General features: G+C 37.2%; 1 protein-coding gene across 1 annotated transcript in view; it reads left to right on the top strand.

Annotated features, from left to right (window-relative positions):
• Positions 1-20,404, top strand: part of LOC126262931 (protein madd-4-like) — a 469,727-nt gene that overhangs the window by 262,140 nt on the left and 187,183 nt on the right. Inside the window, exon 11 of the mRNA XM_049959860.1 lies at positions 4,075-4,263. Within this exon, the coding sequence (XP_049815817.1) occupies positions 4,075-4,263 (189 nt within the window). The remainder of the gene's footprint in view (positions 1-4,074; positions 4,264-20,404) is intronic.

Genomic DNA, 20,404 nt, shown 5'->3' with positions numbered 1-20,404 from the left:
CCTTGAACATAGCTGCTAAGGTTCAGTGACCGTGTCAGAATTATATTGGAACAAATAAGCCCTCGGTCACAAATATTAAGTCAAAATTGACCTGGTCTCGATGCTACTATGAGCGTCATCTTCAGAATTAGACTAACTGTTCTAAAACATATTAGGTATATAGTACATTAATAAAATTAAAGTTTGTACTGACTGGAAAAGATGCAGTACTTACAAGGCACATATTAAAAAGGTCTGAGCCAGAAAGGCAACGTAGTGAGATGGCGAGCCGCTAAGGGCTGCTCGCCATCTCACTACTGTTCATGACGTCGCCTTTCTGGCTCAGACCTTTTTAATATGTGCCTTGTAAGTACTGCATCTTTTCCAGTCAGTACAAACTTTAATTTTATAAATGTACTATATACCTAATATGTTTTAGAACAGTTAGTCTAATTCTGAAGACAACGCTCATAGTAGTGTCGAAACCAGGTCAATTTTCACTTAATATTAGTGACTGAGGGCTTATTTGTTCCAATATAATATGGAAAAATGCTGTGAACTTACACACTAGCCCGATGTTTAGTTTTCCAAGGCACAGCTTCAGAAGGCTCTGCTTACGCAGAAGACAAATCTTACTAAACAACTAAAGTTTTTCACTTCTGCAAACTAGCTTAAGGGCCAGATACTTAAATGGTAGTTAATTCTCCAGGTACCTATGGATAAAACTTGGCTACTCTTAAATTATAGACACTTCTGTAAGTTTCTGGAAATACCAAACAAGAAACAACTAATTAGTAAATGAAAGGAAACTTCTGTAAGTTTCTGGAAATACCAAACAAGAAACAACTAATTAGTAAATGAAAGGAAACTTCTGTAAGTTTCTGGAAATACCAAACAAGAAACAACTAATTAGTAAATGAAAGGAAACATCAATCTCAGCTCCTGGTGAACACATTTTTGATAGATATTGCTACATTCTAGTTCTTATCTTAGAACTATGGCTTTACTTCCTTGTCTTCTTTCATCTGAATCTTTATTTCTTTTTCCTGTTAGCTAGTGGCTGTAGTGATATTGAACATTTTCTCAGACAGTTATTTTCTCCTTCCTTGAGAACTTACAAGGGCGAAAATATTAGACTCAAAACTTCAGTATTGTTATTTACTTTCTAGTGTTTTGAGATATTTGATAATATTTTTTGTGGATGGTGTGGGCTTTTCTATTTCTGTACTCACTACATACACTTAGCTTGAATAGTATTTTATAATTAAGATATTTAATGAAATTTTTTAAGTTTTGTTTGTATATTATTTTTTAAACTAATCCATCATATCTGGATGCTGTGTTTACCTGTTACAAGCTAACACAGCTGCATGAAAAAAGTATCTGATATCTAGGGTCTCATATTGACTGTTAACCTCAAATGTTAAGGAAAGCAGTGAAGGTAACAGATCACAGGTTTTTAGTTGTGCATTTTTAAAAAAATCTGACTGTAAGTTGTAATGTTATTTTTGATCCTTTAAGTGGGCCATCCTTTTCAGTGAAAGTTTCCTCAAAACAGAGGTGAGGAATATACTAAATATGAAGGTCAAAAGGGCTTGTACAATACAGGTTCTACACTTTTACCCAAAGTTTACGGGGTGGAGCAACATAAACCCCACTTCATCAGCAGCCTTTGTTTTCATATTTATCACAGTATGGATATATGTTTGTGAAAAAACTCACTGTGGACCATGGCAAACATCACATCACTATAATCCCCTTTTCAATGGCTTTCAAACACTTTTAAGGAAAGGATATGTTTTTTCAAATAAAAAAGCTTACAGATGCAGTCAGTACAGCACAATATTATCCTTATCAGTACTATCACTTTATTTTGGTATATTCAGTGGTTCCAGAGCAATTTGATATTAACAGTGTATGGATCTCCCTCTGTATAATGTTTTTTTTTAAAACTAATGATTCTATTATTGCATAAAAATACATTGAAATTTGACGAGTATATACACTATACAGTACATTATTAAATGTGTGTACTGTTTTATTAATATGCTATACCACAATGAGAAAGTTGATATAGTAGTATAGGCACCACTTCTGCCAGCCAGTAATTACATTTTGTTTTTACATCACAGTTTCAGTGTTTAGCCAGTCACAATGGTTTCAGTGTAAACCAGCAACATTTGTACACTGATAACAGGAACCTATCAGTAGTAAGATCTTGATTCACAGGAGAGATGCGAAAATGACTTTTACTTAAGAAATACTCATTAAAAAAATCTGCAGGTGCTTCAGCAATCAAGCTGCTGGTATCATAAATTTTAACTTCTGAAAAACTAAAGACTGTGATGAATTTAACATTACATATGCTAACTTTCTGTGATTTTTTAGATGAAGGATCAAGTAAGAGAAATTAATAGTTTGTGCTAGATGTAACTTATGTCTCATAGTTTCTATTCCTTTAGTTCTTCATGAGGTAGAGACGTAAGCATGTTCTCTTCCAGGCTAGGAATGATTGTAGTAAATTTGTGCTAATAAGAGAGTAAGCCATTGTGCTGTTGCCATTAATATGAATAACCAACTTTAAGTGGTCAGTTTGTTTTGATAAATGCAGATATGCATCCCTGTTGAATTGTATTTTCTTGCAAATTGTCCAATATTGTTATAAGTATTTAGGAGATAAGTTCTTGATTATGTTCTAAACTGAATAATTTTACTAAGTTTATAAATTCTTGTGCATTTAGACTGTGGAACGCCACATAGTATTATTTTATTTTCAGCCCCTGAAAAAAAAAGAAATGCTGTGAGACAACACATATGTAATTTCATGCATGTTTTCACATATAGAGAATACAATTCCTGGTATGCCCTGAGGCGAGTAATTGTAATGAGTAGATGATAGACTGATAATAGCAGAAATAATGATTCTAAATCAGATTTTCAGCTGTTACTCAACATGGCTTATCATTTACCATTTACTTCATTAAGTAATACATGCAAGTCTTTACTTGTTACTCCAAAGTACTTAAAGTATGTGCTACAAGAGACAGGTGTGAAAAATAGATAACTGTACCTAATAAGTAATGGATTCAGAAACCAATCTTATTTATGAATTACTGTGAAATTCACTGCAGCCAAACTATTGCAAGTTAGTTTTTATCTTTGAGTAAGTTATACCTATCATTGACTGTATTGAATTACTGACATACGTTTTAAAACGTGTATTAAAGAAGAGAAAATCTTATTTCTGTTACATTTTAGTCGTAGTGTCAGAACCCTGTACTCATAGGAAGAGAATCCTTTCTTTTAGAGAGTACTGTGTAAGAAGCTTGTTACATTACAAACCTAATAATAATTTAGCTAGCATGCCTGTTGTGTGTATTTTACCGTGCAGGTGAAAATAAGATATTAATGAATTATCTGAAGATGTAACATTGACAAGATTATCATGACTTCATAGATGATAATAATTTAAAAGATTGTTGAAATGCAACTGTAATTATGTTTAGTTAAAAACATTCATCCATTTCTGCTGTGTGAGTTTTGAAAGAATGTGTGTGCCTAAAAGAACATTTGCTTCATAACTGAGTAAATATATTTTAACAATGCTGTGCTACACTTTTCCTTCTTTGCTTAGGGCTTCATGGAGCACCTATCAATAATTATATTCACACGAACACAAATAACTAAATTTTCACAAAAAAGGTTCTTTTGTGGCTTATACAGAATCAAGATCTTTTTATACTTTTGTGAATTGGGAGGTAAATGCATAAGTGATTTTACACTGAAACTTTAAATATAGTTGCTTTAATCTATTCCAGACAGGGTGATATAATTGTTGTATCATTAAATAATGTATGAAGTCATTTCATTAGTTGATAAGCAAATAATTTAATATATAATACCTGGAAGAATACAGAAAGTACACACACTAGAGACAAGTTATTGAACATAGCTAAGTTATCATCCAACTAGTGAAAGTACATGGAAAATTAGGATTATTCACTCTTACCTGTGTCATTTGTTACCATTTGCTCATATACTTAATAAAAGTTGTAGTCCTAGAGACTGCTACAAGCCATATCCTTGTTATATCAGTTTCATGGCAAAGAAGTGGGGACCCTGTAGTGTGACGTGTGGTGTAGGGGTTCGGAAGCGAGAAGTTCATTGCAAGACATATCTGGAGTTCGTCAAGACCTATGCTAGAGTGCCAGATGCCCAATGCCATGGGAAGAAACCAGCAGAAATTGAAAAATGTAAACTAGATCCGTGCAATGATGAACTCAGGTAAAGAAAGGCGATATGAAAAAGGCTGATGTGTTTATCTTCTTTGTTAAGGAAAAATAATAATTTGATTGTTATAGCTTGAATTAATTTGTTTTTGTTTGCTGAGAGAACTACAGGTATATTCAGTCTATTAAGTATTTACTGCCAAAGGTGCTTATTAGAAGGTAGTAAATTGTTTGTTTATGTATTGGCTAGGTATTGGTAGAACTCACCTTTTCTGGGATATGTGTGTTAGTGAATTTTTAATTTCAGTAGTTTGTTTCTTTTTCCTTCTATATATTTTAATATAGATTTTTCTTTAAAATTCATAACTACCTTTTTACTCTGTAGCGTCTACAATATCTTGCAATCACAGTTTTTCCCTTGGGCAATGGCTTGCAAATATTTTCTGGTGGATGCTATTGAAGTTCTTGTTTTAATGTATATTGGGAAATGATAAATTGCACTGACTACATTATTAAAGCACATTTTTGAAATTGCAATATTGTTTAGTGTGAAAATGTTTTTTTGCACGTGTCAATTTTTAACACATTTCTTATGTACGTTTCTCTCCAGCCATAGCAGATGTTTCGTTTCCAGTTAGATGAATACAGAATTTCACAAATTTTTCTCTGAAAGTGTGCAGCAATTTTTCCCATGTAAATATTATTTTGCATGACTTTTTAAATTTTTTAAAAACCAGATTATATGATCATCTGCCCTATTGCACTTGGGTTCACTTTTACTTGCAAATGTAAACTCTGAATGGGTGCTTGATGATATTTATCAGTATTCAAAATGACTGATGTGTTGTGAATTTAGTGCCAAAGTATCAGTGGGAATTAAGAGTATTTTGATTCAGTCTTGAATGAAGGACTGCCGTGATGGAAAATACCTTAAGTGCTGGAACAGACATGTCTTTCATAAAGTGGCCACAACTTTTATGGCTCCTTCTGCAGCAGCCATATGTCACTGGAGAACAATGGTGCTAAGGGGGACATCACATCATTCATTTATTCAATCCATTATTGATAGATGCAGATGATGGCAAAATGTGAATGCTCTACTAGTGCCACCACTTTCCTTGTATTAAATCACAGCAGAGTAACATCGCAGTCTGCTTTATGTCAAAATCACTTAAATCAACAGTTTTACCCATTTTGTGCACACGAAGCCACTCCTCTTTATCTTCAACAGCTGTTATTTATTTTACCATGACACATGCTCTTGGTCTGATGCAAGTGTTCCCATTCAAAAAACATAGGGTGGTCGTAATGTTATGGCTGTACAGTTTATAAAATATTTAATTATTGTGAGTCATACACTTAGTTTCATATTTAAAAAAATTATGAAAGTAGTAGAAAACTGTGTCAATTCATTGAAAAGGAATAGAATGTGGTTGTCTTCTAGTATTCAAAATTTCAACAAAGAAGCAAGCAAATATGTGTAAGCAAAATTTTGAGCAGCGGTTTGCTGGATGATGCCTCTTCTTCTAGATCTTTTATTATTATATTTTGCCCTTTCTGTGCTCCATATCTTTTGCCACTACATGTATTAACAACATTTGAATCTCTCCTCAGTGATATTATGTGATTTCCCATCGGTTATAATATTTTATATTCCAAAATATCCCATTATTCAATTATTTTATTCACTTCTTGTAACAATACGTTTGACACAGAAGACAATTCTTTCTAATGTGGTATATGGTTAGTTATGATATGTTACCTGTGAGAATTTATAAAAGTAATATGCTGCTACTCCATTGTGTTCTGGATATAATTACATTTTTCTTTGGCAATGTACCCCAATCCAAAACTAATGTACCTCTTCAATTCTGCTGATATTCTTGCATTCCGAAAATGTATATTCATGTTGAACTGCAGAGTGCACAGACATATTCGTAGTATGTTTAAGGTCATTGTTATTTATATTGAGCAAGTAACTTAGCATTTGAACTCTATCTGAGTTTCATGTTTTGTTTTCACTTTTAATTAGTCATAGAAGACTGTTAAACACCTATTTCAACAACAAATCTCTTAATTTCAGAATTACTGAATGTTTATCTTATTGTGAAACAGTCCTTTCAGATTATCGTTCACACTACTAATGATGCCACATAGAGTCAGAAACAGCTACAAGCATGATATTTTTTTAGATGAATTTTTGTTTCATGGGTAATTGCAGCCAAGCTAGCTTTTATCACTATCTTTGAGTTAAGCAAAACTGGCATTATTTGATATGTTATTAGTTACATACTGAATGCAGTTTAGCTTGTTCTTAGGAATTCCAGAGGCTGTTATTTTAATGTATTATTAAAAGCAATTTAATTGTGCAGATGTTACTCAATCACTTTGGAATGCATTTGCAGAAATGAAAATAGCAGTTTGATTTCCTTTGCAGGCATGGAGTTTCACACCACAACAAAATTTAATGCTATAATTGCTAGCAGATGAAATTAGTAGTAAAAGTTGCGCTACTTCATTGCAGCCTTTTAACACCTTGAGACAAAACTTACCACCTTTGCATACTGGAGACAGCAATGGCAGTGCATGACTAATTATACTACTGCTCTGCCTGCATTCTGTTTGGCATTTGGTGTACATTTGTAGAAATTAAATATTTCAATAGCTTTTCTACATAACTACTGAGACTAGATGTGCACTTTGTCCAATTATGGAGCATGACAGTGCAACTCTTATGACACGAAATGTGGTTGTTGATTGACAGGCAGTAATGGAAGTTCCATACATCAATTTTCTTGCTATTCAGTCACTTATGCCTGTGAGCAATACTGTAAAATAGAAATTTGAATCAGCCACTAGCATGCTGCAAATGAGGTTCAACTCTGATCTCATCTTGTCTTGGTTTATCTAGTCTCTGAGCCAAATTTCAGGAAAAATCAATTACCAAAAATGTTACAGGCAGAAAATAGCACCCAGGTGTCAGCAGCTGGATGGTGATAGTTAAATTAATGAGAGTAATGAGTAACTAAAAGTGAATGATGTGTGTAATTTAAGTGATAATAAACATTAACTTTATGCAGGAATTGGAAAAAAATGGAGAAGTGAATCATTATGATGTTTCAGAACAGTGCAGTTACAAGTTAAGAGCTGCTGAGTACATAATGTATCCCCTGTCATATGTTCCATGCTAGCATGTATATGACACATGGCACTTGTGTCTTATATAGTCAACAACAAATTTTCTCTGAAAACTGAAAGTGCTTCAAGTGGGTACATATAAAATATTTCTCAGACAACTGAAGCTTAACAGTGTTAAGGCTAATATAACTCCAGTAGTTGTTCTATCCATAGATTCAGTCATTAATTTTTTTCATTCATCATGTTCACAGATCCTATTGGAGGAAGACATCTAGGTATATATTACCAAAAGACAAAACAATCATAGAAACTTAATACATTAACTGCACAAACTTAATAATAGCATTTGTGATTATGCCATATAAATGTAATCTAGTAAATCTTTTCATTTGTTGTTATTTTGTTTTAAAATTGTTAAAAAATTATAAAGTTCAGCTATTGCAATTTCATCTTTGCTCTTAACAAATTAAACCAAACTCATTCAAGTGGCTTAATCAGAAGACCAGCTAAGTGGTTCTTTGCAGCAATATCTTCTAACATAATTTCACCATTCAGTCTTTCACAAATGTAGTAGTGTTAGACCTCTGCATTTTGACTGTTGATGATATTCCGGATTGATTGGTAGTTTTAATGCAGTGTCATTGTCAGTGTAAAGTATTGGAGGTTGTTCTGCCATTTCAACCAATCCACTTAGTAAGCAATACAACCAAATTGTTTCTTTGGCTCCTTCACTTGCTGAAATAATTTCTGATTCAGTGGTATCTGTGGCCACTACCTCTTGCAACTGACTTGTCCACGATATTGCTCCACCAGCGTACTTTGCCACATTGCAAGTTGTTGAATGCCTCATCTGTTTGCCATTAGTGAAAGTAGTTCATTGTAAATTCTCAAATGTTATTCTATGTCATTACTAGTACCATAATTTAATGTGCCTTTCAGATACTGGAATATGTGTTTCACTTGATTCCAGTCCTCAGTATTTTCTTCACATCCAATGACAATTGAGATCATACTGTATGCTGACATTTGGGATCTTTCCAGTAGTTGTTTTGTATATTGTTCTTGACTTGTTGCAATTGTTCCATCTCCATTTTGCTTTGTTTTTATGCCAAGGGAACTGCCAGGAATACCTGTTGTTATATCAAATTCACATTGTCAGTTGTTTAGAAAGCTATAGTTTCTTCATTTTTAATGACAACAATGAGGCCTTCATCAACATAAATTGCTACATAAAGTCTACTTTCTTTATTATGTAAATTGAAGTTGGAGGGGGAAGAAAGGAAAGGGAAGCGGCTATTGATGTCAGCTGCATTGGGACTTTATGCGGAATCAGTGGCAATGAGTGAAAGTGTGTGCTGGACCGCAATTTTAACCTGGGATCTCCTTCTTACTAAGCAGTTATGTTAACCAACATGCCCACTCAGACACAGTGTTTATTGCATTGCGGTCACTATCTACATCTACATTTACATCTACATCCATACTCCGCAAGCCACCCGACGGTGTGTGGCGGAGGGTACTTTGAGTACCTCTATCGGTTCTCCCTTCTATTCCAGTCTCATATTTTTTTGGAAAGAAAGATTGTTGGTATGCCTCTGTGTGGGCTCTAATCTCTCTGATTTTATCCTCATGGTCTCTTCGTGAGACATACATAGGAGGGAGCAATATACTGGTTGCTCCTTGGTGAAGGTATGTTCTTGAAACTTCAACAAAAGCCCGTACCGAGCTACTGAACATCTCTCGTGCAGAGTCTTCCACTGGAGTTTATATATCATCTCCGTAATGCTTTCACGATTACTAAATGATCCTGTAACGAAGCGTGCTGCTCTCTGTTGGATCCTTTCTATCTCTTCTATCAACCCCATCTGGTACGGATCCCACACTGGTGAGCAATATTCAAGCAGTGGGCAAACAAGTGTACTGTAACCGACTTCCTTTGTTTTCAGATTGCATTTCCTTAGGATTCTTCCAATGAATCTCAGTCTGGCATCTGATTTACTGACGATCAACTTTATATGATCATTCCATTTTAAATCACTCCTAATGCCTACTCCCAGATAATTTATGGAATTAACTGCTTCCAGTTGCTGACCTGCTATATTGTAGCTAAATGATAAAGGATCTTTCTTTCTGTGTATTCGCAGCACATTACACTTGTCGACATTGAGATTCAATTGCCATTCCCTGCACCATGGGTCAATTTGTTGCAGATCCTCCTGCATTTCAGTACAATTTTCCATTGTTACAACCTCTCGATATACTATAGCATCATCTGCAAAAAGCCTCAGTGAACTTCTGATGTTATCCACTATCTCGGTACACCTCCTGGTTGAGCCACATACTCACTTAGTGCCACCTATCCACAGTCCCTGTCCATGTTAATTTTCATTGTGTTTGCATTAAAACAGACAAGGATCTGCAGTACTGTTTTGAAAATGCATCTTCCACATGGCTCCCATAAATTGTTCCTACAATGTGGTGCTTGTCTGATTCCCTAGAGATTTGTTTCAAGAGAGATACTCAGCCCGTATTATCTTCAAAACATTCACCTTCAAGCATTCCATTCAAAAAAGTTGTCTTCACATCAAGTTGTTGTACCATAATCTTCTGTGAATGGTTTCATAATGTGCAACATGAGTAAATACGTCTTCATGATCAGTTCCTGCTTCCAGAATTTACTCTTTAGCAATCAATTGGGCCGTGAAGCAAGTACTTCCATCAGCCATAACTTTTTGATATGGAACCCAGCAGTTCTGTAATACTTTGACATTCATAGGATATCCAATTAAAGATCCTTATATTGTTTCTGTTAGGTGATTAAATTTCTTCATTAATAGCTTGCATTCATTTTTGTTTCTCATTTGACTGCAGCACTTCATAAAAAGGTTTGGAACTTTTTGTTCATCAGCACCAACTTCTGTTAGGATCAAGAACTCACTTTCCATCCAGGCAGGTTTTCTTCATTTTCTTCTGTTCTCCAGTTTATTTTTTTTTTTTCAGAAAATTCAGAAGCTTCTGTTTTTAGGAATTATGTTGTTTCTTTGTTACCATCACTTCACACATGAATTCCTCTAGAATCATGTACACCAAATTTTTCTTCACTTCGACTTCCTCTGGAAGCAGATAGCCTTCTGCATTGGAGGCCATATCCAACTGTATCTGTCCTGGGATTCTTGCAGAGATATTTCAAATTTATCATGATCACTACAGAAACTACAAACTACTTCTGGGTTACATATTATGACATGACTCGAGGTTGCTTTCCTTTCAGAATGAATCCAGACTGTAAATCCATTTTACCAATGAAATACTTACCAAGTTTTTTAAAAAATAGCTTTATTTTTCAAACTTTGAATGAAAATATTTGCAATGTGAATGTAGCAACCTGTGCCAAAAATTCTGAGGTGATAGAGTTTTCCTGCTGGTTTATTGTACCACAACACACATGGGATTTTGACTGGAACTGAAGACCTTCCAGTATGATTTAGGATATAGACTGCTATGTTGCAAGCTTCTGTCCGCAATCCTCTTGGTAATTTACTTGTGTTCAGCATCAAATATGCAGCTTCAACAATAGCTCTATTTTCACATTGTGCCACACCAGTTTGTTCAGTGATGTAGTGTGGAGAAATCAGTAATTCTGTTCCCTTATCTATGAGTAACTGCTGTAACACTCTTATTATTATTTCATTTGCCTCCATCACATATAAACTGTTTAATAGCATGTTCATTGGTTTGAGCTTCATTCACTTCATTTTTGCATTTCAGAAAGAAACTTTGATGTACCCTACTGGCCATTAAAATTGCTACACCAAGAAGAAAAGCAGATGATAAACGGGTATTCATTGGACAAATATATTATACTAGAGCTGACATGTGATTACATTTTCACGCAATTTGGGTGCATAGACCCTAAGAAATCAGTACCCAGAACAACCACATCTGGCCATAATAAAGCCCTTGATACGCCGGCGCATTGAGTCAAACAGAGCTTGGTGGCGTGTACAGGTACAGCTGCCCATGCAATTTCAACACGATACCACAGTTCATCAAAAGTAGTGACTGGCTTATTGTGATGTGCAAGTTGCTCGGCCACCATTGACCAGACTTTTTCAATTGGTGAGAGATCTGGAGAATGTGCTGGCCAGGGCAGCAGTCAAGCGGTTTCTGTATCCAGAAAGGCCCGTACAGGACCTGCAACATGCTGTTTTGTATTATCCTGCTGAAATGTAGGGTTTCGCAGGGATCAAATGAAGCGTAGAGCCACGGGCTTGTGACACATCTGAAATGTAACGTCCACTGTTCAAAGTGCCGTCAATGCGAACAAGAGGTGACTGCAACGTGTAACCAATGGCAGCCATACCATCACGCCAGGTGATACGCCAGTATGGCGATAACGAATACACGCTTCCAATGTTCGTTCACCGCGATGTCACCAAACACGGATGTGACTATCATGATGCTGTCAACAGATCCTGGATTCGTCTGAAAAAAATGACGTTTTGCCATTCATGCACCCAGGTTCGTCATTGAGTACACCATCGCAGGCGCTCCTGTCTGTGATGCAGCATCAAGGGTAACCGCAGCCATGATCTCTGAGCTGATAGTCCACGCTGCTGCAAACGTCATTGAACTGTTCATGCAGATGGTTGTTGTCTTGCAAACGTCCCCATCTGTTGACTCAGGGATCCAGATGTGGTTGCACGATCCATTTCAGCCATGCGGATAAGATGCCTGTCATCTCGACTGCTAGTGATATGAGGCCATTGGGATCCAGCACGGTGTTCTGTATTACCCTCCTGAACCCACCGATTCATATTCTGCTAACAGTCATTGGATCTCGATCAACACGAGCAGCAATGTCACGATACGATAATCCGCAATCACGATAGGCTACAATCTGACCTTTATCAAAGTTGGAAGCGTGATGGTACACATTTCTCCTCCTTTCACAACGCATCACAACAACGTTTCACCTGGCAGCACTGGTCAACTGCTGTTTGTATATGAGAAATCGGTTGGAAACTTTCCTCATGTGAGCATGTTGTAGGTGTCGCCACCGGCGCCAACCTTGTGTGAATGCTCTGAAAAGCTAATCATTTGCATATCACAGCATCTTCTTCATGTAGGTTAAATTTTGCGTCTGTAGCACGTCATCTTCGTTGTGTAGCAATTTTAATGGCCAGTATTGTAATTGACTGAAATCTATAAAGGCTACATAAAGTGCTTCCACATGACACTGTACTGTTTGGTCCATTGACATCTGTGTGAATTAGTTTGCCAGTAAGTGTGGAGTGTTCACTCATTTTTCGAATGGTATTCTGTGCATCTTTCACAATGCATAACCGTAAGAAAATTCACCTTACAACCTTGTACGTTGATGTCACATTTCTTCAAGATGTTTTGACATGTTGTTTATTTTGATGACCAAATCTTTCATGATATGCTTGCAGTGTTTGAGAGGATGCCATTAAGTTCACTTGATGCTCTTTCGTAGCCTGATGACATACATATTTAACATGTACAGCTGCTCTTTCATATAACCTGTAATAATGTCGCCATTGGATTTTCCTGAATCCTAACACTTTATAATAAAAATGTTATATTGCTGCCATTGTATGCATCAGCTCTGGCTGTGAACAAATGAACACTTGCATCAGGCATTCTAGCACTGTAGTATTCATTACTCCCTCTATTTTCAAATTCAGCTGTTTCTTTGCCAAATTCATACCTATTAATACCTTGTTTTCCCAATGAAGTCACTTCGCGAACAACAAATTAACTGTAAGGAACAAAGTACTGTTTGTTTGAAGTGATATGCGTCATAGCATCACTATCAGAGTATCACTTATTTCCATCAGTGTAGCTTCAAGTAGAGCAGCTGGCCCAGCGAGAAAATGTTTCCATTAATTTATGTCTATGGTCACAAACCTTTTGTTAACAGATTACCGGTTTCTGTCTATAATGACAATCATTAGATCTGTTTTATAAAAAGAAAGTCCTAATGTACTGCAGCCAAAGTGGCATCGTCAAATGTTAAATGCAAAATCAGCACCAGCATCATCAAATATATATAAATAACATCATACGCATGAGTCGTTGTTGGTAGCACTACTGTTTTTGAACAGTAGTGCTACTGACAACATGGCTCATGGTGGATCACAGATGGATAGAGGAGTGAACTGAGTTAGACAAGGTTCAGTATTGGTCTTTGGTAGAGTCTGCTTGCTCGGATTGGTGGCCAAAAAGTGTTTCCACTGTAGGGACTGGGAGAAGGAGAGAAGGTCTTTAACAAGTCCTGCATTATTTAATTTGGGAGTGGGGCAAAAGGTGAGGCCTTTGGAATTGAATTTGGTTATGGGGCAAAAGGTGAGGCCTTTGGAACTAACTTTCCAGAATTTCTTAACCTCGAACCTTGCCCACCATCATTCCCCAAATCCTTCATGCAAACTAACATTACATCCGGAGAAAGAACCGCAGTCCACCATCTAAAAACTGATCCTGACCTTATAATCCTACTTGCAGACAAAGGCTCCACCACTGTTGTTTTGAACTGCAAGGATTATTTGGCGGAAGGACTCTGTCAGCTGTCAGATACTTCCACCTGCAAACCCCGCCACATTGACCCCATTCCAGCAATCCAACAGGATCTCCAGTCACTACTCAAATCCTTAGGCTCATCCCAGAACCTCTCCCCAGAGTCCATCTCTCTACTTACCCCTACCCCTCCCCACACCCCCACCTTCTACATGCGTCCTAAAGTCCATAAACCCAATCACCCAGGACTACCGATTGTGACCAGTTACTGTGTCCCCACTGAGAGGATCTCTACTCTCAGAGACCACCACCTTCAACCTATTACACAGAACTTATCCTCCTATATAAAAGATACCAACCATTTCCTCCCCCAACTATCCACAGTTCCTGTCTCTTTACCACATGGTGCCCTGCTCGTCACTACTGATGCCACCTCCCTGTACACTAACATTCCTAATGCCCATGGCATTACTGCTATTGAACACTACCTTTCCAGATGCCCTATGGATTCCAAACCAACAACCTCCTTCCTAGTCGCCATGACCAACTATATCCTCACCCACAATTATTTCTCCTTTGAAGGCATTACCTACAAACAAATCTGGGGTATAGGTATGGGCACCCGCATGGCACCATCCTGTGCCAACCTGTTCATGGGCCATCTAGAGGAATCCTGCCTAAAAATCCAGAATCCTAAACCCCTCACCTGGTACAGATTTATTGATGACATCTTTGCTATCTGGATTGAAGGTGAGGACACCCTATCCACATTCCTCCAGAACCTCTATAACTTCTCCCCCATTTGCTTCACCTGGACCTACTCAACTGGGTTGAGTACCTACCTTCCTAGATGTTGCCCTCCACCTCATAGATGGCTACATCAGTACTTCCGCCCATATAAAACCTACTAACCACCAGCAATACCTCCACTTCGAAAGTTGCCACCCATTCCATACCAAGAAGTCCCTTCCGTACAGCCTAGCCATCTGTGGTCATCGCATCTGCAGTGATGAGCAGTCCCTTTCAAAATATACCGAGGGTCTCACTGAAGCCTTCACTAACCGTAATTATCCTCCCAATCTTGTACAAAAACAAATATCCTGTGCCTTATCTTTCCAGTCTCCCACCACCTCCCAAAGTCCCACAGTCCGGCCACAGAGGAGCACTCAGTACCATCCGGGACTGGAGCAACTGAATTACATTCTCCACCAGGGTTTCGATTACCTCTCGTCATGCCCTGAAATGAGAAATGTCCTGCCCACTATCCTTCCCACACTACCTGAAGTGGTATTCCGCCATCCACTGAACCTAAACAATATACTCGTCCATCATTACACAACTCCTGCTCCCAATCTCTCATGACTCATATCTGCGTAATAGACCCAGCTGCAAGACTTTTCCCATACATCCTCCTACCACCACCTACTCCAGTCCAGTCACTAAACCAACAAGCTGTCTGTCCGCATGAATGGCCACTGACAAACTGTGGCCAAAAAGCAAGTGGACCACCCTGTTGCTGAACACACTACCAACATGATATCCCTCATCTCAATGACTGCTTCACAGCCTGTGCCATATAGATCCTTCCCACCAAAACCAGCTTTTCTGAATTGCACAGGTGGCAACTTTCCCTGCAATACATCCTACATTCCCATAACTCTCCTGGCCTCAACCTTCGTTAGTCACTGTCCTCACCCATCCACCCCCCTCCCTGTTACCATTCCAGCACTACACAGCCACACCCAGTCTTTTAATTTCTTGTTATTTCTCTCCTTTCCGCAACTTAACCCTGCCCCCCCCCCCCTTTCCTCACCTTCTCTCTTGCCCTCCATCTAAACTGCAGCACTTCAATGTCTGCCACCCCCACCATACTATCCCTCCCCCTCCCTGCCCCAGCCTCCTCCATACCCCCACCCAGTCACCACTCCCATCCTGCACTGGTGCTGCTGCTCGTAGTGTGGTTTCAGTTTTCTGAGACAGCAGACGTGTGCGTGCAAGTTGCGTTTGCGTGCGCGCGCGCGCGCGTGTGTGTGTGTGTGTGTGTGTGTGTGTGTGTGTGTGTGTGTGTGTGTCTATTGCTGACAAAGGCCTTAATGGCCGAAAGCTATAATTGTGTGAATCTTTTTGTTGTGCCTATCGTGACTCCCACTGTATGGTGAGTGGCAACTTACCTTCCCTAATAAGAACATTTTTGATTTACTTACTCATTTGGCATCTTGATAGTGACTGTTATTCCATTCCCTTTTCATGTGTTAGAAATGACAAATGCAGTTGTTTCTTTTGTATTTTATTCATGCAGTTTGATAATTTTCTCTGTGTAGATAAAATTCAGCCATTAAATATTCTTTCAGACAATGTATTCTTGTCATGTTTCATTAATTCTTCATTTAGGTCTACAATTAATTTTCCAGATTAGCTACATGTTTGGTAATATCCCCTTTTCCATTGCAGTTAACCCAAAAAACGATTTCAATTAATATGTTTCAACACATTATAGCTCTGTTTATAGTACTGATTGGATGAGTGAGGAAGTGATCTGAAGAACGAAAACTCAAGTGGACTGACTTGTCCACATTACACATTATCACATTCTCATCTGTAGGCTGAGAGAGAGTGTAGAACCAATTTTCCTCCAAAACTGCCAGAAGAAATATAAAACCAGTATTTCCATTTGCTGCAGAGATCCTTGTGAGATGAAATAAAGCATTCAAAGTAAAGGTGAAGGTAGCTAAAATTGTAAAATGAAGATTAATTCAAAAATTCAACAAGAGAGCCAGTTGAGGTTCTATAGGCAAGAGGAAAAGCAAGAGAAGAATGTTTGGAGAAGAATGATAATGGAAATGCTGAACTTAACTCACATTGGTGAAGACAAAGATTGACACATACAGTGTAATAAACAAGGCCTATAACACAAGAGAAAACTACTATTTTATAGAGAGGAGACTGGAGTAGAATGGAAATCATCTAAATAGTAAGCAGAAAGACAAATCCCTGACAAATGCTAAAGACATTGACAAATGATACTTGAATAAAATATGACATTGAAAGTTTGTTGAGAGTGAGAGAGAGAGAGAGAGAGAGAGAGAGAGGGAGAGCACATGTGTTTATTTGTAGATGTGCTGTTACATACATGAAGACATGCAGCAATATATTGTCTTCTGGAAGGTACTTCCCACATTGTGTTCAGGCTTTCCATAACCAGCTTCAATTTCTTTAGTGTGTTTACAGATGAATAGTCCTGAGAACAGTATTTATCTCATAATAGCCAGCAGTTTTGATATCCCACTATAGGATACTTGTGAATAAACACCTGTGTACACTACAAGACCATAACTAGCATAGTTTATTTATTTAATATGTGAGTGAAGAGGTTTCGTACCATTTCAAGTCAGTAATATATAGTACAAGGATAACCTGCATAAGAATAAACAAATTTAAAAGTTGCGATATTTTGTTAAATCAGTTGCCAAGTGCATAGATTTTGTTTCTTCCTGGCATTAAGTCAATTTCATGATATAAAAGTGGAAAACAGCATACAGTTTGAAGCAAATTAAAACTTATAGTTCAGCAATCCATTCAAAAGTGCAATTTATATCTGTTCTTACTGCTGAAGAACAAATAAAATAATTGAATAAAGCACTAACCATTTATAATACTGCCATTGCATAATATGCACTAATCTATGAGTGCAAACGTTCATATAGTTTAAGTTGTTTATGCAAGATATGTCATCTACACAGTGACAAATGTATAAGGGGCAGACAAATGAAAACTAGATTGATGCAAAAAAGTCAGTGCCTTCAGGGAGAAGTGTTTGTGGTTGCCTATAGAACCATGATTGAACCCATGTGTGCATTTCTTTGTGTGAAGCAAATTGATAGCCATGAATGTATTTCTTCAGGACTCCAAAAACATGGAAATTGCATGGGGAGAGATCAGAACTGTAGGGAGTATGTGATAAGACTCCCACTGAAACTTCCGCAGCTTAGTCTAAACAGCCCCATACACATCGTGCATACTGGTACAGTCCTGATCTCTCCTCATGTGATTTCAGATTTTTTGTGGCCCTGAAGCAAGACAGTCATGACCAGCAATTTTCTTTGGGTGAAGAGATACACAGATTGGTGCAGTTATGAGTCTGAAGGCTACCATGAACATTTTTCCATGAAGGCATCAACAGTCTTGTCTCTCACAATGGGATAAATGCATTAGCAGTATGGCAATTACTTTTGATATGAAAAACAATTTACTTACTGTTTTTTCCACTTGTCTCATTTCATTTGACTCCCCCTTACACATTACAATGGCATTACCCTCTGTTCCTCTCTACATATCAGCCAGTACTCCCACTTAATAAGAACCTCTGTAAGATTACAGAAATCCTCTGTGGAATAGTGACTGGCTCATGCTCACAGGAAAACTATAGAAGAGTATTTTGATATTCGTCATTGTTCTTACTAACATTATATTTTGACTATGATAAAACATTTTTTTTTTAATTTGAGAAATGCTTGGTTGTAATTTCATTGTTTTACTACAACATTTTAGTATTAGCAACATTTCGTTTCAACAGAGCCATGATGACCTCCAGATTTTTGCGTTTCAGTTATAAAACATTTCATCTATGAGTAGATATTGTTCTCTTTCAACAAAGAATTTACTTTCTCTTTCTGTATGGGTCGAATGAATTGGTAATGAATTGAAATGGGGGAAATAAGAAGCATATGTCACAGCATAGCTAAAAGAAAGGATGGCTTGATACACCTCATATTAAAGCATCAAAGAATCATCATTTGGTAATAGAGGCAGTGTCATACCAATATGACTCTGTCTCTGACAGAACTGCCAAAGCCATGCCCCGTAAACAACATTTCTGCAATTTTGTGTACATAGATTTAGAAAATTTTATAATTTTGTAATTAGGGTTAATAAAAATGAAGCAATATTGGAATATATTACTTAAATGAATTATATTAAAGAAAAAATTGCCACTATAAATTAAATGTATCATTGTAGTGTTTATAATTAAGTGTTGAGAAAATATCCCTCTCTAGAATTATGTTTTTGTTAAAGTTTTAACTTGCATTTCCTTTGAGCGAAGGAAACTCACTGACTGGGTGATAGAAGTCAAGTTTAAATTCTGTACGGTACTCTGTCACCAAGATAGGTACATTTGACAGTTGTCTTTTTTTCTTTAAATTTAGATGGGCATAGTATTATAAGGCACTTGTAGAAGGCTTATTCTCAAATTATTTTTTTCTTTTTTAGATAATAGATTATATCAAGCAAAACAACAAAATGACTGGTGGTATGTACCAGTAAATTTCAAATTCCGCCCCCCCCCTGCACCCCCCCCCCCAAAAAAAAAAACTGGTTGTTTCCTTCACTGTCAGTCCTCACTTCAGTTAGCAGAAATCAGTGAAATTCAGAAGCCTTCAGTCATTTCTTTGTGGTGGGTGATATGACACTGTAAGTAATATTGTGGCAACAGTGGGTCAAGGGGAAAAACTTTTCACAGGCAGAAGATAGGAACATGAGGATAAATCATGTTCCCCCATTTCAGTTCTTAAACAATCTTTCTTTCTTGTTAGGTTTTGTAACTCCTCTATTTCTAGGAGTCTGTCTCGCCTTCCCATGGTGCAACCTGAATGGAGGAAAGTGTGAGAGATAAAAATTATAGAGAGAGAGATCAAGGCTTGGCCACAGAAAGTAGATTAAGATGGATTTAGGTTGCAGTAATTCATGCAGAGATGAAGAGGTCTGGACAAAATTGAGGAGCACAAAATGTTGCATCAAAACAGTGTACAATGGCATTGTGTACCTACAGAAAAAAAGAGCATTGCAAATTACTCCACTGCCATTAAGTAGTTCTGCTGTTTGAGTAAAACTTATCATGTCTTCTTGTCTAATCTTCTTTAAATTATGCTTGTTTTGAAGATTATTCTTATAAAACATCAGAGGAAGTTTCATTTAATATATTAGATCATCATATGACAAGAAAGTGCCTGACTGATGAGGAAAGTCAGAAGGTACAGACACTTGTGCACGTAATTTGTTATTAACTTGACAAGCATAATTTTGTAAAAGATTTGTTTTGCCTCATTTCATAATATTTCAATATATTTTTTGTGCTTTCTTGTCATAGATATTACTGTGGACTTCAGTAGTATGTCTGAAACAATTATATCAGCAAGTTTGATCTCAAATGGAAAATTACTGATGAATATTAGAAGCAGAGAAGTAAGGAGGGGGAAAAAAGGCATAAAATTCCAAAGAATTTAAAAGAAAGAGTAATAGAGGTTGGGGAGGAGGAGGAGGAGAAGGAAGAAGAAGAAGAAGAGGAGGAGAGAAATCATATGAGAACAGATACACTCACGATCAATGGAATCACAGTTCACTAATGTTTTGTAAAGGGAGCACTCCTGTTAGCACACCAAAGGGAGTAAATAGTTCATTGTGTCACATGACTAGGATGCTGTCATGGCTTGTACTGATCATTGGCTTGGCAGCTGAGCACAGGA

The sequence above is a fragment of the Schistocerca nitens genome, chromosome 6 (assembly GCF_023898315.1).
Source record: "Schistocerca nitens isolate TAMUIC-IGC-003100 chromosome 6, iqSchNite1.1, whole genome shotgun sequence".
Taxonomy (NCBI): Eukaryota; Metazoa; Arthropoda; class Insecta; order Orthoptera; family Acrididae; genus Schistocerca; species Schistocerca nitens.
Note: the sequence above shows the minus strand (reverse complement) of the source record. Positions and strands in the feature narration are given on the sequence as shown.